Source organism: Taudactylus pleione, unplaced genomic scaffold (genome assembly GCF_031769625.1).
Source record: "Taudactylus pleione unplaced genomic scaffold, aTauple2 ptg000100l, whole genome shotgun sequence".
Lineage (NCBI taxonomy): Eukaryota > Metazoa > Chordata > Amphibia > Anura > Myobatrachidae > Taudactylus > Taudactylus pleione.
Genome location: NW_028284502.1, coordinates 4424384 through 4452324, shown reverse-complemented (window position 1 = coordinate 4452324; position 27941 = coordinate 4424384). Strand labels below are relative to the sequence as shown.

The 27941-nt window shown below is 43.1% G+C and overlaps 2 protein-coding genes across 3 annotated transcripts in view; one reads left to right on the top strand and one right to left on the bottom strand.

Annotated features, from left to right (window-relative positions):
- ANO3 (anoctamin 3) overlaps positions 1 to 27941 on the bottom strand; it is a 377773-nt gene that overhangs the window by 86965 nt on the left and 262867 nt on the right. The gene's annotated exons all lie outside the window — the stretch shown is intronic.
- The window catches only part of MUC15 (mucin 15, cell surface associated), a 31382-nt gene continuing 8025 nt past the window's right edge, over positions 4585 to 27941 (top strand). Inside the window, exons 1-4 of one of the 2 annotated variants that reach the window (XM_088470406.1) lie at positions 4592 to 4636; positions 19419 to 19543; positions 22174 to 23005; positions 26307 to 26462. In XM_088470406.1, coding sequence (XP_088326532.1) covers positions 22207 to 23005; positions 26307 to 26462 — 955 coding nt within the window. In that variant the 5' untranslated portion in view covers positions 4592 to 4636; positions 19419 to 19543; positions 22174 to 22206. Of the gene's footprint in view, positions 4637 to 19418; positions 19544 to 22173; positions 23006 to 26306; positions 26463 to 27941 lie in introns of both variants that reach the window. The other variant, XM_088470405.1, reaches the window with a different exon arrangement.

Here is a 27941-nt window from a genome sequence, read left to right as displayed (position 1 = left end):
TTTTAACTATAGTACACTCTACATAGATTAAAACATTAGTTAGATGCATTCTCTCTTCACTGGGTGAGCTTGTAATAGTATACATTGTTACAAATTAAAAGCTATGTATAGAAGAAACATTGGGGTGGGGATGAATGTATGAACGTCTGATTTCTCTGTCCAGAACAGGAAATGAAGAGAGAAATCTCTTTGATTTTTTTTTAGATTTCGATGCATTTTGAAACTTTTTTTCTGAATATATTACGTAACGGTTTAAGTTATGTAGAATATAATTTACAGATGAACCACTATGGGTACTTTTACATTTAATTTACAGAAAACTTTCACACAGGTGCCTGTCCCTGTATATGCATCTGAGGAACTATGAATCATTGTCAAGTACAGACTCTCCTTTCACAATTCAGCACGTGAAAACATTGCCAGAATATGTGAATTCACATTGCACGTCTATAATGGCTCTTGAGTGGGCTCTGCACACTACACTATGGATGGATAGAGAGTGCACTTGACAGCACCTCCTGCATAACACTTACATTCCTGTGTTCATACTTTGGTCAGTCACATGACTGGATCTTCATTTCTAATGACTCAGTGAGGACTGTGAGGTTCATGGCGTACAGAGGGATATTCATTTACATTTTAACAATTTATAAATAATTAGGCAGCAAACAAATGCCACTTTAATTACATAAATAATTAATGACATAAATAACAGATCAGTGTGCTGGAAAATATTTATAATTCAATCCCAAATTATACATTTAGGGCCTGATTCAGAGCCGGACGCTATTTGCGCTCGCTCGTTCAGAAAAAAGGGGTGGCTATTCAAATGAACCGTTCGCTCTTTGCGTACAAAACATGCGGTCGTTTTTTTGAAAACTACGCCCCCTGGCCGCTCGCATCCTACGTCATGTCCGCTATTTATTAGATTAATCGAGTACATCGACCAGCGTATGAACTGCTCGCTATTCTTGTGGTTGGTTTTTCCTACCACAAACTTGCCAGCAGTTCTGACTATAAAATAACCCAGTGACGTGGTCAATGACGCTGCTGTATTAATTATGCACATCCAGAAAACGCCCGTTTTGACATTTAAGCACGCCTGCATTCTGATCTCCACTCCCCGTTTTCAAGCACCTTCCCCTGTTACCACCCACATACGCCTCCTCCTGTCACTCAAAATAGCAGGCATTCGCTATTTAGCGAACAAACGATTTTCGGCCGCACTGACTGGTTCGCGCATGCGTATTACGATCCGTAGGCATGCGCAGTTGTGCAAACATCGTTCGGAACGAACGAGCGGCCGCTTACGAGCGGCTCTGAATCAGGCCCTTAATTCACTATCAGGAGACTATTCACAAAGGAATCATGACTATTGTTCGCACACAAAATTAATCTCATGTACAGTACCACAAGATTACTATCATTTCTCTAGTCCCCAAGGCACAAGGCATGCAATGGGGAAGCCGGCGGACATAAGCCCGACAGCCGGCTTCCCGACTGCTTTATCACGGTGAGGGTTAAATGACAGGCATCTAATTCTAGACGCCTGTCATTTTCCCGATCGAAGTGATGCCGGCTGCCATTGCGGACAGTACCGGGGGGTGTGTGTTAGGTTTAGGGCTCACGGGGGGACTTAGGGTTAGGCATCCTCCCGGGAGGTTATGGTTAGGCTAGGGGGAGGGAGGGTTAGGTTAGGCACCCCCGGGGGGGACTGAGGGTTAGGTTAGGCACCCCCGGGGGGGACTTAGGGTTAGGCACTCCCCGGGGGACTTAGGTTTAGGCGGCGGGGAAGGGAGGGTTAGGTTTAGGCACTTAGAGGGGGGATTAGGGTTAGGCACTGGGGGGAAGGTTAGGGTTAGGCACCCCTAAGGAGGGTTAGGGTTAGGGGGGTTAGTTGATACTTACCTGGGGACGATCGGGATTTTCAGCCGTGTCGGCCTGCCGCTGTCGGGATTTGAACCGCCGGACACAAGTTTGTATGTATTCCGATAAGGTGAACCTGGGGCTCCTCTTTTTAACTACTACCATACACCAAAACACTCAAGGCTAATGGATGTACAGTACTTATTACCTGCACATATGACCTTTTTGCCAGGAAAAGGAAAATGAGTCACAGCTTCTCCCTATCTTGTCCGGGTTTCTCCATCAAAAGCTTATAAGAATGGTCATGGTGGTACTGTACATGTACCACCACACAGGGCCGTAACTAGCGTAGTGTGACCATTGTCACTAGTAGCTTCCTCTTCTATTATCCCCAGCATCTCCTGGCCTCCCCTATCTCTTCCCTGGCCCTTCCCCATGAGGCCATGGCCCTTTTTCAGGTGCACTATCATGTGTCCATATTTAAAAAATAGGAGGGGGGGCACCAATGCTCTCTCTGACACAGGGCACCAAAATGTCTAGTTATGGCTCTGCCTCCACAATCCTCTGAAATAGTAGCAATAGCAATAGTAGCAATCTCCTGACTCCCTGAAGAGTCCAGCAATCTCCCTGATTGCACCTTTATGAAGCTGTTATTTAAAAAAAAAAAAAACCCAGAGATATATACATTCAAATGGGATCATTAGTATAATTTCCCTGCATTGGTTATAAGGCACAATGATCCTTATGGCTACATGTATTTTCTAAAAAGAATTAGGAATAAATATACTAAGATTCAAGTTTGGTCGAGGTGACAATCTCGGGTGGGTCTAGGCATGTTTTTCATCTCGCAAATTTACTAAAGACAAACTCTGGTGAGTTTGGGAGAGATTTCTTTATTCTCACTCGTAAAACTCGGGTGAGATCGCAAACTCGAAACAGCTCACCATCGGGCAAACTCGGAAGTACTTTTCATGTAAGAAATACAACTCTAAAAATTAACAAGAATCGAGACGACAATCTCGGGTGAGATTGTAGCCAGCTAGCAGATAAATTGAAGTTTCAAACTCTCCACCTCCTGAGCCGCGAGATTGGCAGAAACATACACAGATCAGTGTGATTTGTGTATGTTTCTGCATGTGTACTTAATTTAAAGTGTTTATATTTAATAAAAATTATGTAGGGTCCCCTCCCAAAAGACATAACCAGCCCCGGACTGGTCAGTAATTTTTCGTCGAAGTGCACAACTTACACATTTTTTGGGGGGGTAATTTATCATTACGGGGGGTGTCCAAAGGGTTCTGAAAGAAATCTCCAAATTTTTTGCCAAAAATAGGGATTTTGCATTTTTTTTCCGCCTGGTCTGGGATGGAGAAAACTTATCTCCACTTTTTTTCGCCAATTGTGTTTTCGCCAGTTTTTTGGCAAAAATATCACAGTTTTTTTGTAAAAAAAACTTCCGTTTTCACCCCTAATTGAATATGCCCCATAGTGAATTGAATATTTTTTAAGATGAAAGTGAAGATAAGCATTTGGACATATTTACTGCTTAGGGGTAAATTAATTAAGTAGAGCTTTTCAAAGCTGCTGCGCGTTCTGCGGTTTCAGTCTGGATTTAAAGGGGCAATAATATTAAATACAAAACACACCTGGTTTTATATTTCATATTATTGCCCTTTCAAATCTAGCTGCCAAAACAACAGAAGGCGCAGCAAATTTGAAAAGTGCCACTTAGTAAATATACCGCTTAGTCTTTTTTTTCTCACCTATAAACACAAATCATTTTCTGCAGACCTCATTAATCACTCTCCGATACTCAGCATTGTGAAACTTATATTTAAGTATTATTTATTACCAGTTATTTATATAACACACACATATTCCGCAGCGCTTTACAGAGAGAATATTTTGTCCATTCACATCAGTCCCTGCCCCAGTGGAGCTTACACTCTATAATCCCTACCACATGCTCTCACACACACACACACACACACACTAGGGTTCATTTTTGTTGGGAGCCAATTAACCTACCAGCATATTTTTGGAGTACGGGAGGAAACCGGAGCACCTGGAGGAAACCCACCCAAGCACAGGGAGAATATACAAACTCTACACAGGTAGGGCCGTGGTGGGAATTGAACCCATGACCTCAGTGCTGTGAGGCAGTAATGCTAAGCATTACACCATCTGTGTAATAGTGGATTGCTACGCTAATCCCTCCATTACATTACATTGGAAAATTATACAAGTCGAACACTACAAGGGGATTTTTAAAAAAAAACTGTGCTAGAAAGAACAGCTCTGTAATCAATTCTACTTTTGTCGGCAAGCTTAAAGGGATTTTGTCCTTTCATTGTAGATGGTATCAAAACCATCAGTATTTCCATTTGCTTTTTAGTCCTTAGACAGCTGACGGCAGCTTTTCTGAAAGCTTTTCTGTGTGTTCATCAGGGTTCTAAATATTCATTTTGCAATAAAGTGAAATGTGTATAATATTTAAATGTCATCACTGGTATGAAATAGTTCATATGCAATTTAGTAGACGGAAAGGCTCTTAGAAAAAAAATAGCAAGGTGGAGCAATGTGTAAGATTTCATCTGAATGCGTAGAAAATCAGGTCCGTCTGGTTCTCAGGTACTTCATTATACACAGGGAAACCTGGCTCCACCTAATTATCTCTTAACATTATGTTCTATCCCTTTGCTTCTCCGTCATTCACCTGCTTCCTCTACGCTCTCTGCACCTGTCAGGAATCACTGCACATTGTATCAAGGTATTATAATCATATAATATTCTGCAAGACTGAGAGTTAATACTGCTATTTAACCTGAGACAGCTTCACAGTGGTTGTTGTAACTTGGCTAATTTGAATGTCAAATTTATTTAAGGAACTCATGTATCATTTCCTCAGTGCAGTGAACTGAACTTGTATTAGCATGGTTTTAGCAGACTGGAAAATGAGTAAGTGAATGATTGTGATTTTCAATCATTTGTACAGTAGACTGTGGTGTCATCTTACATATATTCTGTGAATGTCTTGGACGTTGCCCTTAATTGTAGTTAAGAAGTTAAATCGTTTTCTATTTTTTTTTTAACAATAATTTTTATTGACCGAGTCAGTTTACAGAGTAAAACAGTATAATAATAAGAATACAGGCATATGTATGTATAAAAAGGCATCAATCAATTACAAAATGATAAACGTCTAGAAAGAGAAATAATCAATCATATAAAGCTTGCACAGGATCACCAGAGCAATATCCAGGTTTACAAAGGTGCACCTCCGTCCAGAATAGCTAAGTTATACCAACTGGGGAGTTGGAAACATTGTATAAGGGTCCGTTTAAGTTGGGGGGACAGAAGTAATACATATGGTAACCAAACAGAAAACAAAATATCAGCTAAACCCTCTGATTTATAGACGTTTCTTTCCTGTCTATATGGAATAGATAGGAGAGTCTGAGTAGGAACAGTGTGATATTAGGGATCGTGGGTTCAATCCACTGTGAGAAGATCGTTTTCTTAGCAGCCCCAACTAATAAATAGTTTTCCTTTAATGCTACAAAAGAGTTTAACGGATGAATGAAGCAAGGCGCAAATGAGTGGGCAAAATATATCATTTCAGAGGAAAATGTGAAAACCTAATAGCAGGAATTACAAAGCATGCTAAGGGCGTCATTTAGGGTCCTATTTATCATCCGATAGGGGCCGTTACACATGCAAATGTTAGTTTCCGCATGGTTTAAGCAACTGACCCATTCATTATTAGAGCCCTGATGGGGTCGTCCTGCATTCAGCAAACTCCGAAAACTGAAAGTTCGGAGTTGGCTTGCGGGAACCAACGCCATCTTCAGACAGCGCTGTCTCCTGGAGCTCCGTCCCTTCATATGGGAATCAGGACCAGGATTGGGAAGAGGGATCCTTCACTGTCTGCGCACTACCATACCTGCTGTCGAGCGCATGCGCTGAGCTGACACGGCCCAATGAGTTAAATCCAAATCCAGCTATAGGGTTTCCATATTCTATATAATGTCTCTAGAATACCGGAATGGCCTGGAGACTCCTAAATTTCGGGGAAGCCCCACAGACTGCTGGAAGAGTGGGTCACTTCCCAGCATCCTGCCCATTAACTAGTGAAATGGGTGGGACAGGGGGCAATTCTCAGCATTGCACAGTGGGACAGAGCCATAATAAGTAATATCTGCACCCCACCCTTTCCGCACTGGTCACCAGCATCTCCCCTATGGCAACTCCAAGTGAGAAGGTAATCAAAGCCGCCCAGTATGGTCTGTATGCTGTTTATAGTCATAACAAAATATTTTATAAACTTATTGTATTAATATGGGCCTGTGCGCAGATACCTTGGTCCAAAGCAAATTTAATCTAAGTTTGTAACTGTGTAGGTTGTATAGATGCAACTAATAGCAAAAAAATATATATACTTTAAATTATAAATTATATACTGCATTTTCCTGTATGATGCAATGGACATTATACTCTAATAATAATAATAATAATAATAATATTAAAAATTATTATTATTATGACTACAGTCTAAACCTTCATTATTACAAATATCCAGGGATATAACATATCTTTAGGACGAAGAATAATGTCCAGTAGGGAAAATACAGCATGTGGCAAACATTTAGAAAATGATTCTGTAGATCCCTTTACAGGTGTAGATACGTAACTGGAGAGTAAACTGTCAGTGACGTACTTTGTGATATGCTGCAGGGTTAACTCAGTGCAAGGCTGTTTTTGATCGCATTACACACTATGCTTGCATCAATTGCTGCAGTGCAAATTGTTATTAAAGAAGACTATCTGTGGCACTGAACCAAATTCATTCTAAACGAGTAACATCGGTCTCTACTTATATAAAAATCCTTTTATTTACTTTAAAAAAAATAATAATTTGGTGATTGCAGAACACAGGGCCTGATTCAGACCCGCTCGCAAGCAGGTCGATGATGGGCTCTGAGAACACGCAGCAGCCGCACTGCGCGTGCGCAAGCTCGGAGCGAGAGAGAAATTCTCTTGCTTCGGGACTCACTACAAAAGGGGCGGCTGCCGATGTTGATCGACAGCTCGTCCCATTTTGTAGGCGTGGCAGGGGGGTGGCTTCACAAACGGAGGCGTTCCCAAGCGAACACCTGCCGTTTGTGGGCGGCCCCACTGACATCACAAGTGATGTCAGTGGGAGAGCTTCCGGCTCTATTAGAGCCAGAAGCTCTCTGGGGCTTGTGGCCACAAGACCCTACCACAAGGGTCTCGTCGCAAGCCCCGATGGTCGCGATGGTTTTGACCATCGCGACCATCATCCTGACCGCTCGCAATAGCTGTGGGTGGTCACCGACAGCTAAGCGAGCGGCCAGGAGGCTGCACAAATAAAAAAAACGCCCTGATTCGGAGCGAACACTCTTTCAGAGCGTCCTGCTCTGAATCAGGCCCACAGTCCTTATACAGCACTTGTGTCCATCCTGGGAGGGGAATAGGTTAGCCTGACAGTTATACAGCGAAGGAATAATGCAAATCAGCTTCTACTTTCCCCCTGACCTACAGAATCATCCGTTTTAAGGTGCCCATACACAGTACGATATGCACCTTACGACCTTACGTGGTCCTCACACACAGAGCGATCGGGTTGCCGACCGCCTGATATGCCGGCACCCCCCTACTCCACCTGCATATCGCTGCATGGGATCGTACAACACATCCCCAATTCAAGTGAACCTGCAGTAAGATCTGGAGGTGCGATGTATGTCCCCACGGGAGCGCGCTCTGTCCGATATCATGCCCATACACGTACGATATAGCAGCGATATCGTACTAATCCGTCGGATGAGCTGCTTTATCGCACCGTATATGGGCACCTTAAATATATAATAAACAATCGACAGGTGATCATCCGTATCTCTCCGTTCATGTGTCAAAGAAGCAATTGAGGCAAAGTAAATATAAAGATGTTTTCATCAGAAGTTTGTGTACGGCTGCTCTTTTTGTTATTGGCCATTCATCAACAGGTCAGGTTTTACATAATATGGAATATTTATTTTATTTAACAAAGTTTAGGTATTGTAAATGAGGCACTGTAAATGAGGCATTGTTTACTTACGTTACTATCTAACTTTCCATTGACTTGTGTGATGCCATTGGACATGATTTCCTTGGCAGTCCAGGTAGTATTGGCAGTTGGCAGTATAGGGCTTCCCTTCATGCATGTAGTGCCAATGTCTTGCACACTGCTACACAATGGATGGTTTTATTCATACGCGGGGCAAGGAGGGCAATAATTAATGAGCGCCCAGAACAATTGAACTGCAACACTGGGCGCTCATTAATTGTCACGCCTTAAAAAACAATTGAATCGCCCCCAAAACTGTCTAGGTCCTGCCTGGGTATACATTTGCATGGGCACGCTATTCCAGAACTTTGCCTACGTCAGAACGCCCTTTCATACCCCCCTGTGCTTCAATATTCGGTCGTGTAAATGTGATCAGAGAGCCAGATGTGAATCTGTGCAAACGCCTGACCCGTATACTGCGCATATGCAGTACGGATCCTGCGTGTTGGCACACAGACTGGCAGCAGATTGTCAGTGTTTGACAGTCTGCTGCCATTTGTGAGCAGGGAGGGGGCAGCGACAGCCTTCGTTTCCCAAAACAGCGACGTGTTGCCGTCGTTGGGGGGAGGGAAGAGCCCAGGATTTCCATTGGCTGACGGAGATTTCCTAGCCTCTTTCTCTCATCTGAGGCGCTGGCTTGCATAACTCCATGGGTCACTTAACCGGCCGATGTTTTTGCAGATTATCCGACGCTGCGTTGTACAAAGCGGCATGGATAAGTAATGCATGCGGGAGCTGGGATGCCTCCTGCTGCATTACCATCATTGCAAAGCTGGTTGCGTGCAGCTTTGCAATTCTTTCCTAAGCTGAATCAGGCCCAGAATGCACAGACCCTGTTTGGTCATTGTTGGAGCACGTCCGTTGCTCTGCATCACTACCTTTGTCTTTGTATTAACGTGCTCTTTGCAATATAATCCATTTTTAAAGTATTATAATCAAAAAGTTTTAGAATCAATTGAGTACTTTACTATAGGGTCAAGTCACCTAGAGCAGGGGTGGGGCACATTTTTGCTGCCGAGGGCCATTTTGTTAAATATTATATTATTTGCAGGCCCGATGCAGGCCACGCCCCCTCCAAGAGATGTCACACGGGGGCGGGGCCACAATCGCCGGTGATTACAGCAATACCTGGAGCTGTAAGGGCAGCGGTGTGACTGTCTGAAGCATCCTAAGGATGCTCCAGGCTGCACTGCTGCATAGACTCTGGCTGCAGGGTGCCATTCCAGACAGCCTGCTAGCCAGATGAGGCTAGCATTAAAAGCTCAGAGGGCCAGACCAAATGATTCCAGGGGCCTTATACGGCCCCGGGCCTGAGGTTCCATCCCTGACCTAGAGTGTCACACGCTGGAGTCGTGTGTGTGTGTGTGTATATATATATATATATATATATATATACATACATATACACACACACAGTATGTATATATATATATATATATATATAAATATAGCTGTATATATATATGTATTTATATGGCAGGGATATCATATGACATACTGTACGCATAACTTCCATAACTTCACATGATGTCAAGATGTTGTTCTTACTTCAGAAGGACCTGAATGTACAGGTAAGCATGCCAGCATTTTGCAATAGCCATTGAAAGTAACTGCTGCTTGGCTCGAAGCTACAAATTATCTTCAACAACATAAGTAAATAATAAAACATACGTGACACCTCCCTTTAAACTATGAGTAACTGCTGCATGATCCATTTATAGAGCTGCCTATTATTGAGCATACAGATGGGCAAATCGGTTTGGTTGTCTCTGAAATTCTAGTGTACGTCACTGATTCAAGGTTGACAAATCAATGTGCAAACTGGTCCAGATGTGGCCAAATGTATAATATACGGATCCTTGCAGAGCCTGGCCAATCCCAGTGCATTGGGGTAAATGTATGCAGCAGTGAAAAGAGTGGGGAAGTGGATCAGGGGAGAATTTGCCCATAGAAACCAATCAGTTTTGAGGTTCCATTAATCAAGTACATTCTAGAAGAAGCTGCTTGGTTGCCATAGGTAACTTCTCTTCTTTCATTGCTTCATACATTTACCCCATGGAACCTTATTAAGTCACAGAGAACAGAACAAATCTAATGTCTATAGCCTTATAAAGGTGATTGCAGGTCCTCTGCTTCTTATTCTTCCTGGACTGTTCTAAGAGCGTTCCAGTCAAGATGTCGACAATCAAAATATTGTCAGTATGTCGACTTGTTTAGAATGTCGATAGATAACACATCAGCACCCACAATGTTGATGTCAGCATAATGTTGACATGTTCAAAATGACGAATGTCGATAGTAACAATATCATATGCAATTAGAGTTATGTTTAGGCTACAATAAGGGTTAGGCTGCAATTAGGATTAGGGTTAAATGTCAACATTATGTCAGTGTCCGACATTGTGGCTGTCGACATGTCATCTGTCAATAGTCTAAATATTTAGATATGCTGAATGTCAACATTGCGAATATGTCGACATCATGCGATGAGAACTCTCTTAGCTCAAGCTAAGGGCTGTGACTGCGACATTTTATGCAGATGTTTTGAGACACCCACCAGCGACTTTGCAAATCCAAGCATGTGCGTAAAATGTCCCAGCGTAAGTCTCAGGTCAGTCGATCATCGGCCTTATGTGTAACCCTATTGCCCCGGCAGAATGGATGACATAACTAAGAAGCGAGCGCCACTAAAACTGCGTACAGAGACACAGGGCCTGATTCAGCAGCGGACGCTAATGCGACTGCAGCTGCCATTTCGCACGGAACTCAGCTGCAAAAATATGCTAATGCTTGCCGCAGCTCAGCCACCATAGGAACGCCCCATGCTGCTTCCTCATATCCATCCAATGTCGCTCTTCTGCGTAAACATCAGTAACATCAATGCACATGGGCCGGTCACGCAGCATTTACAACAAGTCTGACCAGCCGCAAAGACTGCAGATCTTCTCGCGCGCAGAGAGCGTATGCAATCGCAGTTGCTAATTTATGCACGCCCATTTTGTAGAAGAAACTCCTAGAAATAACCTGCACTTTGTTTCATCTCGATCCGTCAATTTAAAGCTGAGCAGTAACAAAAACCAAATTTATTGACATGATCAATGCAAGAGATAGGTGTGGCACCATGCGCACGGCCGGTAAGGGGTGGAGGAGGAGAGGTGCCGCATTCACTTGAATAGGATAGGCTACAGAGCAGTCTGTGCACAGGGCATTGGTGTGAGTGGTGGGTGAAGGAACTGATGCCACCAGTCTGTATAGCACTGCTGGTCTCGTTGGCCACTCCCGCGACAGGGTCCCTATGCAAAGCAAAGCAATACAACTATAACAGTGACTCCAGTAAGAGCCCATAGCTAATACTGAATAGAAAAGTGATACAGTAGCTTACACTATCACTTACACTATCACTTTACTGCTAGGTACTGATCTGGTATACCTATTGCGTATTTGCAAGTATAGGCTGCAAACTCAAGAACCCTCTCCCATTAAAAAACTGTGAAGAAGTAGGCTATAGGCCAGGTCCCAACCTCGGTCCTCAAGGCACACTAACAGTCCTGATTTTAGTGATATCCATGCTTAAGCACAGATGGTTAAAGCAAAATAACTAAGGTACTAATTAAGTCACCTGTGCTCAACTATGGCTATCCTTAAAACCTGGACTGTTAGTGTGCTTTGAGGACCGTGGTTGGGAACCCCTGCTATAGGCTAACTAATGTCATCTAAAGATAGTATTAGCTATAGAAGAATCAAGCTTATTCGGGGATTGATAAACTGGTTGATGACTGCAGTCTCTATTAAATGATGGGGCTGCGATATTAGATAAACATTAGAGATATATCTGATATTTCCTTTGTTCAACCTTTGGTAAATCCCCTGATATTAAAAACGTGTATATATATATATATATATATATATATATATACAGTATATATATATATCACATTAACTTGTAGGTCATGCTTCTGTACAAACATTTCTTTATGGCCAGCCATAAAAATTAAGGATAATTATGTTTTGCACTGCAAGTAATGATAATCTTCTTTAAATGCTGTTACATTAAGCTCCTTAAATCCCATTAACCTGCAATATGGAGAAATCGTGGAAGCGCCTACGTGGTTTGCAAACTGTGCATATTAGTTACAATTATAGCACAATAAAACATTTTTATATGGTAATAATATTGGCGTCACAGTGTAATGTATTTAGCAGCTTTTCAAATCACTTTGTGAATACAGAGAGCACCCAAATGTAATACAGAGCCTGGTAATACATACCCGCAGGAGCACTGTAGGAGAGATGCCATACTTGCAATGAAAGAAGTCATTCAGCCCCTAAGGTATCAGGTGGTGAAATTTCATCTCGCGGGAGGGGGAGGAAATCTGTGTCAATTGTGCATTATTCTATAGAAATGTGACTAACAAAAAAAATCTTCCTCTAATCCTAGTGCTAGTCCTTATACAGTATGTTGTACACTACAGTATATTAACCAAAGTCACAAGAAGAATAAGGATTGTGACAGTTTACATTTTACAGTACAAAAGAGCCACAATCAGATTGATTTCTGTAATACAGACATTCCTCACTTAACGACAGAGTTCCGTTCCTACGACTAGGTTGTTAAACGAATTGGTCACTAAACGAGGAACCAGGAGGTAATCATTTTTATGTATTCTGAATAGAGAAAAGGTCTAAAGGAAACTCAAACTTGATACTGTGTTTTACTTTGCATAACTCTTACATACTGTACAGTACAATTAAAGTTATAAAAAAAAAGACATTCAGAGTAACATTTTAGTCATTGTACTATGGGTTCCAGCTGGTCAGAGTACTGGTCGTAAGTCCGAACGGTTGTTAAATGAGTAGGTTGTTAAGTGCGGAATGTCTGTATACCTGTAACTATGTGTTTGCTGAATGCTCAACTGTTGAATGTTCTCTACAAACACAGAAGTCATGTAAGTAGGTATTGTGTCATTGGAACCGGGATGTAGTCAAGAAGCCGGCGGTCGAAATGCCGACCGCCGGCTTCCCGACTGTGAAATCCCGGCAGGGGATTAATGATAGGTGGCGAAATCCTGACGCCTATCATTATCCACCAGCCAAAATCCCGACGCCTGGCATACCGAATGAAGGTAAGCCGGGCGTTGTCAGCGGACAGCTGCGGGGGAGGAGGGTTAGGTTTAGACAGACCCCGGGAGGGTTAGGGTCAGGCTAGGGGAAGGGGGGGTTAGGGTTAGGCATCCCTGGGGGGAGGTTAGAGTTAGGCATCCCTGGGGGGAGGTTAGGGTTTGGCACCCCTGGGGGGAGGGTTAGGTTTAGGGTGCGAGGAGGGGGGCTCAGGTTTAGGCACCCCAGGGGGGAGGTTAGGGTTAAGCATCCCTGGGGGGAGGTTAGGGTTAGGCACCCCTGGGGGGAGGGTTAGGTTTAGGGTGCGGGGAGGGTGCGGGAAGGGGGGGTTAGGTTTAGGCACCCAGGGGGGAGGTTAGGGTTAGACACTACGGGGGGTTAGGCACCTCTAAAGGAGGGGTAAGTGGTTTACTTACCTTCGTCGGGTTCTGCACTGTTTGGGCTGCTGGCGTCGGGATTTGAACCGCTGGGCTCCCGTCCACCGGTCATTCATACCGATCCCATCGGAACCAACTGCTTGATATAAGCAATGCTTTTGACACCAGTAAGTAGGGAACTCTCTATGGACAGTGTCTTGGCAGTACTGTAGGTTATGTACAGTACTGCCAAGTTATGAAGTGATTATGTAATTACTCTATAGGGGCAAATGTTGTACCAGTTTGTTCTACCAGTATGTGTTTTTTTGTACAATGTAATTTTCATGATAAAGTCTGTAGATTGTATTGCAAGTTGTACTAGACTTTACGGATTATTTCAGCCATGTTTATTAAGGTATATTTAGCTAGAGGGCCATTGAGAAGTCCACGGGGCCTGGATACTGGGGGGACGGGGACGTGGGCAATCATGAGTTTCCATGTCCCCTACAGAAAAAAAATATATTAATAGTATGTGCTGCACAATGCAAACTGGGGACATTTGTTTCCACCAGCAGATGGCCTGGAGCCGTGTGGGGCCCAAGTAATTAGTACCTCTTTACTTATCCCCTAATAACTTTGCTGTATACAAGGGAGGCAGCATGTTTGCATAGCGCTTAGCATTGTTGCCCTGCAGTGGCGGAGTCATGGGTTCATTTACAACCATGCCAGTATCTGTGCTCAAAAGTAGTTTCATTTTGCCCATTGTGTTTATAATAGTATTATTGTACTGGTAAGTGCCCCTGAAAGCTTTAATAAGCCAATCGCTGTGCTGCAAGTTAATATCTTTTAAAGTGATTATAACATACTGTAGTATCATGTTAGGAATGAAAAGATCATTTACAGCAGCCTATTGCTTCAGGGTTCTCAACGCTAGTTCTTAGTGACTTTATACATTGTATTAAGAATATTGGTTAATCTCATAAATAGCTGCTTCCATTGTGTGTAAGCAATTGATAATAAGGATCATAGGAATTAAATATTTCATACTGAAAGCTAAATTTGCTACTTTGTTAAAGGTTATACAAATAGTAAGGGTAAAAAAGACTGTATTGGTTTAAGTAAAATATCTAAAAAGGGGTCATGTATATGTTTAGTAGCAACGGTGACATTGAGTGAGTCACAGTAACAAGGGCGCGGTGAGATGAAAATATTTTCTATGACGTTCGGGACTGCATGCAAGGTGAAATACTTAAGAGCATGTTGAAGTACTGTATGTAAGCCAAAGTGACCACATGACTGAGATAAAGGGAGGTAGGAAGCAAGAATTGGAAAAAAATAGATTGCATGAATTTGCGATAGCTGCCAAGGAAGCAGTGTACTGTACAAGCATCAGCATTCCATTTTTATAGTTGGGAAACTAAATACATTTAGGGGTCTATTCATTATGTTAATTATAGGGGTCTGAACAGACCACGATAATTAACATAGTAACTCTCCGCGAGCGCCGGAGCAATTCATCATTGCTCCGGCACGGAGACAGCTGATCCAAAAATCAGCTGTCTCCGTGAGCGGCTTCACTGCATCTTTTCCCTGCTCCTTTTGGAGCAGTGAGACAAGTGCGTCTGTAGGTCACGCATGTGCATAAGAGCCCCGACGTCCGGCGGAAGGAGCCAGACAGGGGTAGAGGGATCCGAAAGGAGCCGCGAGCAGACGCAAAATATTTCGGAGATTGATCACTTCTGTCCCCATACTAGTGTACGGGGACAGCGGGCCATTACAGGAGAGAAAGGTAAGCTGGAGATATCTGTGCTACTAGTGTACGGGGACAGCGGGCCATTACAGGAGAGAAAGGTAAGCAGGATATATCTGTGATACTAGTGTATGGGGACAGCGGGCCATTCCGCCAGAGGAAGGGAAGCAGGAGATATCTGTGATACTAGTGTATGGGGACAGCGGGCCATTCCGCCAGAGGAAGGTAAGCAGGAGATATCTGTGATACTAGTGTATGGGACAGCGGGCCATTCTGCCAGAGGAAGGTAAGCAGGAGATATCTGTGATACTAGTGTACGGGGACAGCGGACCATTCCGCCAGAGGAAGGTAAGCAGGAGATATCTGTGATACTAGTGTATGGGGATAGCGGGCCATTCCGCCAGAGGAAGGTAAGCAGGAGATATCTGTGATACTAGTGTATGGGGACAGTGGGCCATTCCGCCAGAGGAAGGTAAGCAGGAGATATCTGTGATACTAGTGTATGAGGACAGCGGACCATTCCACCAGAGGAAGGTAAGTAGGAGATATCTGTGATACTAGTGTACGGGGACAGTAGGCCATTCCACCAGAGGAAGGTAAGCAGGAGATATCTGTGATACTAGTGTATGGGGACAGCGGGCCATTCCACCTGAGGTAGGTAAGTAGTTGATATCTGTGATACTAGTGTATGAGGACAGCGGGCCATTTCACCAGAGGAAGGTAAGTAGGAGATATCTGTGATACTAGTGTATGAGGACAGCGGGCCATTCCGTCAGAGGAAGGTAAGCAGGAGATATCTGTGATACTAGTGTATGGGGACAGCGCGCCATACTGGGAGAGGAAGGTAAACTAAGCAGGAGATGCAATATCTGTGATATCTCCTGCTTTACCTTCTTGATAAATGGCCCGAACCCTTAATTTCTACAATTGCAGGTGAAAATTTTAATTTTCACCTGCTTTTGTGGAAATTAAGTGATGATAAATAAACCCCCTAATATGGTAAACCCCTGTAAGCCACATCTAATATTTTTGTGAACAAATATCTCTATAATATCAGCTATATGAATAATTTGAAATGATCCAGGTTTCTGAGATACGACATTATGATGTTATGGAGTCCAGCACAGTAACTGGGACCACAGGAAATATTTAATTTACTTGTCTAAAGACTGGCCATCTGGCACTCCTGGCAAGCAGAGAGATGGGGCGTCCACGTGACTCTCAGAAAGGCCCTGTGATGAGTGGTCACATCCCCGTGAGGTGTGGCCACGCTCTTTTTCGGAGCGCACTAACAATGCCGGGGCGAATTCTTGGACCCAGTGCCTGATTCAGACTTGGGAATAGAGAGAGACATAGCACTTAACTGTGAACCTGAACAAACCATATTGCAATGCAAGGGGTGTAAATACATTTTTTTTTTTTGCATGTGGGGTAAATACTGGCTGCTTTTGCATGTAGCCCACTAAATACTGCACAGCTTTATTATTAATCTACAATTTAGATGTCAGTTTGGACACACTCCTCCCAAATCTAAATCTCTCTGCACATTTTAAATCTACCCCACCTGCAGTGCAGCATGGTTTCACCAAGATGATCAGTTGAGAGAGAGATCTCACTCTATTCCCAAGTCTGAATCAGACCCCCAGTCCATCGCTGTATGAAGCTAAGTGACGCATACTCCATAATGGCCCCGGCCATTAAACCTGTTTTGTGGGGATATGTGATGTCACACGTTGATTTGGGGGCCAGAGGATGGTTTGAGAATAAAAATAGAATAAATGTAAGTTTAAGTGAACAGTGTCTATGGGTAATAATTAGGTAGAATAGCTTATGGCGTTACAGAGGGTGGTGCAGGAATTTGGTAAGCTCCCTGTAGAGGTGAGTTCAGAGCCTGGAGAAAAGTCTTATTATGCAACAAAGAGAATGCTACAGAATGGGTGCAGCCTGAAAAAAATCCCGTTATAGGGAACTGGGGCAGATAATGATGGTGCACAGAACAGGGGGACGAGTTGGGAAATGCTTCGAAGCAAGCGAGTACTGTAGATGTATATTGGAGCAGTTTGTTTATGGAGATGTTAATAGAAGTCATTTTCTAAGCATATTTGTTATAGAAAGGCAATAGCAGTAAATGTAGGGGCATCAGGGGCAAGAGAATCAGCATTCAAGGAACATTTTATAAGAAAAAAATAAGTATGTTCAAAATAAATTGTATGGTTACATGGACATGATGTCTGGTTAGAGGAACAACAAGGATGGAATTGCCATAGTCCATGTGGGAGATACATGAATTAAAGTTTTGCAGGGCCTTGTGTAAGATTCATGCTAACAGGATTTGGATATTGGATGTGGGGAAGACAGGTTCTTTCATGGATGACATAAAAAAAAAAAAACACTGGACACATCTGCACTAGAAGCTGTACAGGAGCTCCCTGTATTCATTGTTTTTTTTTTTCATTTCTTTACTGGTGGTGCTGTCCCAGGACAAAACATGGAGGAACAAAGATATTATTTCAAATGTTTGAAACTTTATTTATATATAGCGGACTAATAAGACAGAATGTGAATCCTATGGTACCAGAAAGTGATTAATATTGGCAGAACTTATGGTGCTGATAGTTGGGGTGTGGTATAAGAGATAGACAGTAATTAGTTAGACCACAGGTTCTCAAACTCGGTCCTCAGGACCCCAAACAGTGCACATTTTACAGGTCTCCTCACAGAATCGCAAGTGAAATAATTATCTCCACCTGTGGATCTTTTAAAATGTGTCAGTGAGTAATGAATACACCTGTGCACCTGCTGAGTGACCTGCAAAACGTGACCTGTGTGGGGTCCTGAGGACCGAGTTTGAGAACCACCGAGTTAGACAATGTCTAGATAGACATCAGATGTTCGACAGTCAATAGTTAGACAGGGAAAAAAGTTAGACACAAACAAAAGTCAGACACACTAAAGTTAGACATGTAAAAAGTTCGACAGGTATAAAAGATCGACAGGGTCAAACGTTTGACATGAAAATGGTTGACACAAAAATGACAATTATTATTTTTTTTTTTTAGCCCTAATCTTCACCATAACCCTCCCCTTGGTGCCTAACCCTAACCCTCCCTCCTAGTGCCTATCCCTAACCGTCTGTGTAAGTGCCTAACCCTAACACTCCAGTAAGTGCCTGACCCTTAAAAAATGTGTCGACCATTTTTGTGTCGATCTTTTTCATGTCGAATTTTTTACACTGTCGATCTTTTGTACCTGTCGAACTTTTTACATGTCTAACTTTAGTGTGTCTGACTTTTGTCTGTGTCAAACTTTTTTCCTTGTCTAACTATTAACTGTCTAACATCTGGTGTCTATCAAGACACTGTCTAACTAATTACTGTCTGTCTATAGTCCGGAACCCAATAGTTGTCAGTGGTGTGCGATGGAGTCCAGTCCACATGGTAAATAGCCAGGCTTATTGGTTTATTAACCGTCAGAAAAGGTTAGCAAGATAGCACAGGTTTAATGCATTTATATAACAGATGTATACAGCAGGCAAATACAGATGTAGCCAAGAGCATATAGGGTACATAAAAGGTTAATGGATATTCAGTTCAATCAGTGGTGACAGTGGTATTTGCAGTGTACAAATATACTGTACTATCCACCGGTATAGCGCCACATATGTAGGCAAACAGTCTCCGTTATAATTAGATACTCAGGAGCACATCACAGTGACGTGCGGTGAGGTCAATGACTGGGGAGGCACACATGGAGATGAGTCTGAGTGCTGGGAGCCTGTCTTACCCCCTATTCCAGAGGTTCCCAACCACGGTCCTCAAGGCACATTAACAGTCCAGGTTTTAAGGATAGCTCCACTTAAATACAGGTGTCTTAATTAGTACCTCAGTTATTTTGACTTAACCATGTGTGCACAATCATGGAGCTCACTAAAACCAGGACTGTTAGTGTGCCTTCAGTACCGAGGTTGGGAAACACTGCCCTATTCAAACTCTCCACTCACTAAACCAAGCTTCAGTGTCCATTGATTTCCCTACCTGCATCACAGTTTATTCTCTTGCTGATGCAGACTGAGCTCCGATCTCTAAACACTGCAGTGTACTTCCTGGTCACATGACACATCCAAGGTGTCCATCTGTGCTCAAGGCATGCCCCCTCCCTTCATCATATTTAGAGACATGCCTCTATTAGTTCTCTTTCTGTGCAGCTTACTGTCAGTGGTGTGGCCCGCTCCCAGCCCTGCAAGCAAGGTCTGACTATACAGAAGCAAGGCAGGCCTGTTGTTGCCTCTTCTCTCGTCTCCCTGCAGTCCCAGGGAACTCCACAAAGCTGGTGAGTGTTAACTATAAAAATGATCACAATAAACAAAGAAGATGTTTCTAAGTTATAAATATCTTCTATTATTCTAATAATTTTTATATCAAATCTCAGGAGTATAACAGGGGAGGCTCTGCCTACCCTGACTGCACGCCCCTGGCGCATCCCGTCTCATTGGAGGACAGAGATGGAAGACGCACGGATAGGCACAGTAGCACATTTGGGTCGGAGGTTGAGCTGTGATGTCAGCGCACCTCCATGCTGAGTCCCGGATCCGGCAGTAGAGGGAGAGACAGTGGAAAGCGCACTTCCCTCTTAGCAATTAAAAGGCTGAGATAATAACCACACTAATTCCAATACTAGGGGGGAAATTTACTAAAGTGAGAGTTTTTAGAAGTGAGTTTTAGAAGAGATGTTGCTCATAGCAACCAATCAGATTCTAGCTATTATTTTCTAGAAGGTGCTAGTTAAATGTTAAGTAAAATCTGATTGGTTGCTATGGGCAACATCACTTCTAAAACTCACTTCTTAAAACTCTCACAATAATAAATTTACCCCTAGGTATCCTTTCTTATACCTTATTGAATCTCTCTGGCCGTAATGTTCCTTCCAGTTAACTATCGGGCTAATATCAAATACTGTACACTTGTGTACTCAAGATATCACAATTAATGCTGTCACTCCTGTGTTATTCTCTAACATACGGTATGTTCCTATTTCTCATCTGATGTCAAAATTTGCAGAAGGAAGTGGTTCATTACAATAGATCTAGCTACAGAACCATAAAGTATGTTACACTGACTCTCATATTAGTTCCTTCCCACAGTCGCATTCCTAATTGTTATATGTTGTTGTATAGTTAATATATCTTCATTGTCTGCATATATTGGGTTTGGAAACACTGTATGTCATTAACTAAAGTCATTGAAAAGATCAAAAAATGTTTTACAATTGTACCTGCTAACAAAAAAAATTCTCTGAAATTTGTTTTTTTCTTCTTTATTCTCATACTCACTGGCATTATTTATGTATGTGTTGTGTGATTTTTTTTTAAGACCTGTAAAGCACATGCAAACAGGTCTAGAACTACGTAGAACCCACTGTTTTTAGCGTTACCATTCCCAGTGGCCGTTGTACTTGTGTTGCATACAGTATGCATTGCACACTTTACCATTTTAAGGGCCCCGCTGATAGTTAGATAGGAGAAAGCTGGTGTTGGTAGAAAATGTTGTTTTCTTCTTTGTAAAGAAACTCTTCCATAAATAGGAGCTGATTCTAAGGGGCACCGCGCATGTCTGCCAAAGTTCTGTACGCCCCCATGTGTGATCAGAAATCTAATGCGAGCATCTGCCTGTCCGCAAGAGCAGCTGCCATCACTATCATCGGCACTTACACTTGCCCGATGCTCAGAGATCTGTCTGAAAATGGTGTCCCCTCAGCTTCAGAATGTGGTGTAACTCTGGCCATACGGCCACAACACTCCCACCCGATGGGTCTCTTCCGGTTGTACGCCCCATTGCGCTCAGCAGACACAGAAATTACCATTTCATGGACGGAGAGAAACAGGCGATATCCGCCTGACTCAGAACTGCACGGATACACAAATATGCCAATCTTTGCTATGGTGCACGCGCAGTTTGATAAAACTAGATCTGGCAGCATTCCGACCTGCGTGACACAACAGGGGGCGATTCAATTGTTGCGTGGGCGGCGATAATTAATGAGCGCCCAGTTTTGCAATTCCATTGTTCTGGGTGCTCCTTAATTATCGCCCTATTTCACCCCTCCTGAGGGTGCGAGCAGAAATGCCTGCGCTGACGGCTATCGCTCTCAGACGGAGCGACAATTGAATTGCTCTGTCGGATGCCTTAAAAAAATATAGCCGCCGGCTGAAGAATCGACTCACCCCCTGGGAATCAGGCCCATAATCCCAAGCTTCACCTAGGACATACAACTGTCAGTGAAGGCAAAAAACACTTAAGCTTGAAAAAAGCTTAGCCTACAAACTAACTTTATAAACTGTGAATTCATTACAACTCACAGATTATATAAGCATTTCTGTACAATGTACTGGGCCCCATGTAAACATGAGACATAACTCCTTTAGCACTAAAGAGTTTATGTCCTTCTTTCGGTATTTAACAAGCAGTGGTAATAAGCATAGCTTACCGCTGTTTGTCAATGTACAGCTTACGTCATTTATAGATGGTGATAGCGATACGGTCTACATTGCCGGCAATGTGGGCCTAGCAACAGTCATTCTGGCTTTAGTGAAGCCTTTCAGGCATTGCCGAACCCCCGCCGGATTAAAGTGCAATACACATGCGCAGCCTGGCTGTCGCACATGTGCATAACACAACGCCTGTTGCTGGCAACGTTAGGCTATCCGTAACAATCAGCGGAGGATGCCGCCGTGGAGAGGAGGTCACTGGACCGCGCCAGTGAGGTAAGTAATATTAAATACCACTGGCATATTTATTATTATCACTGTTGGTAATATACATCGTTGCTAAATGAGCCCCACTGTATATTATTGTCCAATAGATATTATAAATATATGTACACAACATCTTATTGGTTTTATAATCAATTATGTTGTTGGAGAATCAGGGAACTAATATGTTCTCTCTCTCTCTCATCTTCAGAAGTTCTGAATTTCCTTCTTTCAAAAAGAAACAATGCACTCATCATTTAGGGGCGTCGTGTTACTACTGCTGAGTTCCATGTTTTGGACGAATAGCCATGGCCAATCTACAAGTGAAGCTACCACTATCTCCCCGACTAGTCCTAGCAACCACCTCAATTCACAATCAACAATCACTGCGGCCACCACTGTAAAAGTTTCCAGCATCGCAAGCCTCCCAGCAGGCACCGATACTACAGCAAGTGCCTCCACTGCAACGACTATTCCAAGTTCCACAACAGGGCACACAACCTCTACACATATCTCTGCTGCGACTGCCACTGTGAGCTTCTCAACAGACCATGCAACGTCTGCATCCGGCTCCACTGAAACGAGCACTGCAATTTTACCAACAGCCAACACAACTTCTGCAAACGGCTCCTCTGCAACTTTAACAACAGGCACAACAACGTCTGCAACCGGCTCCACTGAAACGAGCACTGCAATTCTACCAACAGGCAACACAACTTCTGCAAACGGCTCCTCTGCAACTTTAACAACAGGCACAACAACGTCTGCAAATCTCTCCAATATAACAACCACAGCAAGTGTGACACAAGATAATACTACTGCTACAACCGTCTCCAGTACAGATAACACAACGCATATAGCCTATACAGATATAACCGCAACCGAGCATACCAGCAATACAACACAAGCTCCGAATATAACCGTTGTGACCCCAAACACTGTCTCATCTTCAGCCACCAGTGGTACAACAACAAAAATAAGTACTGACAGTGCAGCAACAACAACAAATAGCAGCGACTCAGGAGTGGCAGGAAGTGACAAAGGTAATGTGATTTCTAAGTATAACACCGGCTGTTCCTTAGGTCAGGTGACAAAGAGTCTAAGCCAAATCTGACATAATAACAATTAGAGATGATGGGGGAAGCCCTAGTCTGTGAGGTTCTTTTATAACGGCATTAATAGCATAATATTGTTTTTATGATGCAGTGTCTTTAAATAGAATGTATATATTTATTACTACAACATATAAATTGTGATTTAATACTTTATTTACTCCAGTGACATGCGGTGAGGTAAATGGCTGGGGAGGCACTGGCTAGTATAAGAGCCAGCTATACAGATATATTTATGAAGCCTGAGGGTTCATGTGGGCATTATACAAAGATGCAGCAGTATATAGTGCTGGAAAAGTGGTGTGATTTGATCAGGGATGTGCAGAACAGATAGACAGGGGAGGCAGTGCCTCACCTGCCATACACTTTTTACTCTGGTGTTTTGACTATAAAAATGAATAGAATGATATAAAGAAAATATTTATAATATTTTCTTTAAATGTTTCATATAATTTTTATAGTCAAAACTCTGGAGTAAACCTAAGTATGACAGGAGAGGCTCTGCCTCACCTGACCGCACATCACTGATTTACTTTAATGCTGAGCTTTGTATTGATAAATGCGATATATTAGTCATTTTTATCTGAGCAAGATGCTACTCATGGCAGCAGTGGCAGGTGATATTAATAAACAGACCCTTTATTGGTTACTTATTATTATCATCATCATCCTTCATATCGTGCATAGGGGGAGATGTTTCAAGCGCTGGAGAGTGAGATAAAGAGGAGAGAGATAAAGTGCAACCAATCAGCTCCTAACTGACAGTCTGGAAAATCACTGGAGCTGATTGGTTGGTACTTTATCTCTCTCCAAGGCTTGATACATCTGGAAAGGGAATTATTATCTGTAGGAGATAGCGGGGGATATGTACAGAGGAGTGGAGACAACGGCTAACTGAATCTATTGTCATTTATAGACTGTGCTAGATAAATGATAGCTAGAAGCAGGGCCAGATTAAGGTTTGTGGGGGCCCCAGGGCAACTAACTTGTGGGGGCCCCTACCAATAAAATTGTCATTATAATATGCTGGCGATGTTAATATGTATAATTTATAAATATTCCCAGCACCACAAATGTGTTAAACACATTGTAGTGACCCCAGTTTACATATACCACAGTGCCCCCCACGCTAATAGTGTAGTTATGTGTGCCTCCCCCAGTGTAGGGGGCCCTTGGACGACCATCCCAGCTCCCCTGTTGTTAATCCGGCTCTGGCAAGAAGCTGATTAGTTGCTAAGGTCAATTTTTCCACTTTATCTCGATGGTTTGGTACATCTCCCCCTAAATTTTTTGTTTAGCAAGTTATGTTTTACTGTGACCTCTTCAAATAAGTACAATCTCTCAATATAACCCTGGATCAAAAATGATTGTTAACACCAAGGGGGAGATGTACTAAGCCTTGGAGAGATATAAAGTACCAACCAATCAGCTCCTAACCATTATTTTTCAAACAAAGCCTGTAATATGACAGTTAGGAGCTGATTAGTTGGGTCTATTCATGATGTTAATTATCAGGGTTCCGACCCGATAATTAACATTCTAACTTGATGCGAGCGCCGAGCGGAGACAGCTGATCCGAAAATCAGCTGTCTCCCCAAAGTGATTCACTGCTCCTTTCGGAGCAGTAAATCTTTTCACTACTCCCTTTGGAGAAGTGACACTAGTGCGCATTTGAGACCTATGTGAGCCCCGACGTCCGGCAGAAGGAGCCGGACAGCGGTGCAGGGATCTGAAAGGATCCCTCTTCGCAACCCGGGACTCCTTCCCATAGGGAAGGAGCGGGTAGCGGGAGCACTCGCCATCTGAAGATGGCAAATGCTCCTGCAATCAAGCTCCGAAAATATTGTATTTTTCGGAGCTTGATTAATTCTGTCCCCATACTAGTGTATGGGGACAGCGGGCCATTCCGTAAGAGGAAGGTAAGCAGGAGATATCTGTGATACTAGTGTATGGGGACAGCGGGCCATTCCGTAAGAGGAAGGTAAGCAGGAGATATCTGTGATACTAGTGTATTGGGACAGCGGGCCATTCTGTAAGAGGAAGGTAAGCAGGAGATATCTGTGATATTTCCTGCTTTACATTCTTATTGAATGACCCGATAACTTGATTTTACAATTGCAAGTGATTATGAATAGACCCCTTAGAGAGAGTCGGCAGATCTAACCTATGAAACACTGAGCTTAATAGCATTTTCATGATACACAGTGTCACCCTCCAGAATGAGTCATATTTTTGGGAGGTGAATTGGATTACCATTGTATAGATGAAACTCTGTGGCTTTCACTACAATTTTAATTCCTGACGGCATTTTCTTTTATCATTAAATGATTAATGTTAGTAGTATGGTAATCCACCGACCAGCATACTGCAGGAATCCGGAAGTAGCGATTAGTGGTTTCTGGGATCACTAATAGCATATCCATGTTGGCACCACGGTGACCAAACAACATAAAAATACAACATGAGAGTATTTTTCAAACGTAATAATTATGGTGATCAAACTATAAATATAAAATAAATAGCAGAATAAATGATATGCATGCTAGCAATTAATAAACTAATAAAGCATACAGGGCCTGATTCAGCAAGGATTGCTATTGCGATTACGCACGCAGACGGACGATTGTTGCTTTCTGCACATGCGCGAAGGTCTCACTGCGATCGGACTGCAATCGCAATAACTACGCATACCCATCGCAGAGTGATTGACAGGAAGTGACTGTTTGGGGGTGGTAACGGGTGGGGGGGGTCGGCGAAACGCAGGCATGTTAGTGTGTTTGAACGCCGTTACAGGGGCGTGCATAAATTAACTACTGCGATGCCATACGCAGCTTGGGCTTTCACTGCGTGCGATGAGGTTAGCAATTCCTGAGTAAGGTCAGACCTTGTGTAAGTGTGCGTGAGGCTGGGATGGTACTCGATGTTACCGATGGTTTTGCAGACTTGCAAAGTATTACGGATGTGTGTAAGGTGAAGTGGGCGTCCTTGCTGAATCAGGCCCACAGTGAACTAGCAATAATTGTGTTAACAGCATAAAAGCATTAGATGTATTTTTCTGATTAATGTACACAGTATAATTTTTTTAGTATTTATAGTAGCAGCACAACCAATATATATTATCTGCAGCCAGGAACAGTCACTCTGCAACCAGATTGGTGATTATAAAATGCTGCATGTTACATGTTTGTGATTTACTACACTGTCTGAACTGTTGATGTATTTCCTTTTAAAGATGTAGGAAGCAGTACTGGAGTTGTATTAGGTGCAATCATTGGCTCAATCCTAGGAATTGCGTTAGTGTGTCTGGTGGCTTATTTCCTATGCGGATCCAAGAAAGCAGGCTCCTTTTCCCATCGCCGCCTATACGAGGACATTAGGAATGAACCAGGTAAAGATTACAATTATAACATATTTATATATATTTTGCTACAGTAGTCCCTTTTTATTAAATAGAAAAGGCAAAAACAAAATGCAGTAACATTAAACTATTGTTAGTTCATTGTAGTGTCTCTGTGTTAAAGCTATTATACTGTACTGTATTAATTATTGGAGCATTATAAGAAGTGTTATAAACATTGTAAGTGGAAATAAGGAAAGACTTGCTGTAAAACAGTACTTCTGTCATGTATTATTATTAATGTTATTATTTGCATTTATTATAATTTTTTGTTGCTTTATTGCAACTTATTTTATATAATTACAAAGGACCACTCCCTTTCATGCTGCTGTTTACAAGGTTTAGTACAAATGTATAAAAGATCAGTCTTTCTATGCTCCGTTTGCTCGGGTGAAAGCACTCATACACATGCCATGGCTGTGAGAGTCTGGCCATATTATGCACAGTGGCCCTGATTCAGAGACGGACGCTCTGAATCTGGGCGTCTTGCTTTTTTTGTGCGGCCTTCCGGCCGCTCGCATAGCTGTGAGCTATTGCGAGTGGCCAGGATGGTGGTCGCGATGGTCAAGACCATTGCATCGCGACCATCGGGCTTGCGACGAGACCCTTGTGGTAGGGTCTCGTGGCCACAAGCCCCAGAGAGCTTCTGGCTCTAATAGAGCCGGAAGCTCTCTCACTGACATCACTGGTGATGTCAGTGGGGCCGCCCACAAACGGCAGACGTTCGCTTGGGAACGCCTCCGTTTGTGAAGCCACCCCCCCGCCACGCCTACAAAACGGGGCGAGCTGTCGATCAACATCGACAGCCGCCCCTTTTGTAGTGAGATTTTCTCTCTCGCTCCGGGGCTTGTGCATGTGCAGTGCGGCCGCTGCACGTGTGCAGAGCACACCATCGACCCGCTCGCGAGCGCTCAAGCACTTGCGAGCAGGTCTGAATCAGGCCCAGTATCCAGTCACATGGTTTGCAGATACCATGTTTACATAATGTTGACAGCATAATGTCTCCACTATAATGCCGACACGATTCAAGGTGTTGACAGGCACCATGCCGCCAAGTGAAATGTCAACATTCCCAAAATGCAGAAGGTTAAGATTAGGTGTCGCCGGGAGGGTTAGAGTCATGCACTAGGAGGAGGGATTAGGGTTTTGAAGAAAATACTCACCAGACTGCCGCTCTGTCACGCGTCTGAGCCGGAACTGCTGATCACATGATTGCTGGGACCTGGAAGACAACGCTGTAGACACCACTACCACCGGGACCAGGTAAGTGACCTCTGGGCAACCTGGAACGTCAGGTTGATATCCTATAATGTCGATATGTCATCCGTGTAGACATGATGAATGTCGATATGGTCACTGTCAACATACTAAACATGCTGACATTTCAACCATGTCGACATTCTCATGCCGACTTTATGCATGTCGGCATAAGAACTGTCGACCTAACGTACCACATCCATTCTGCACTAT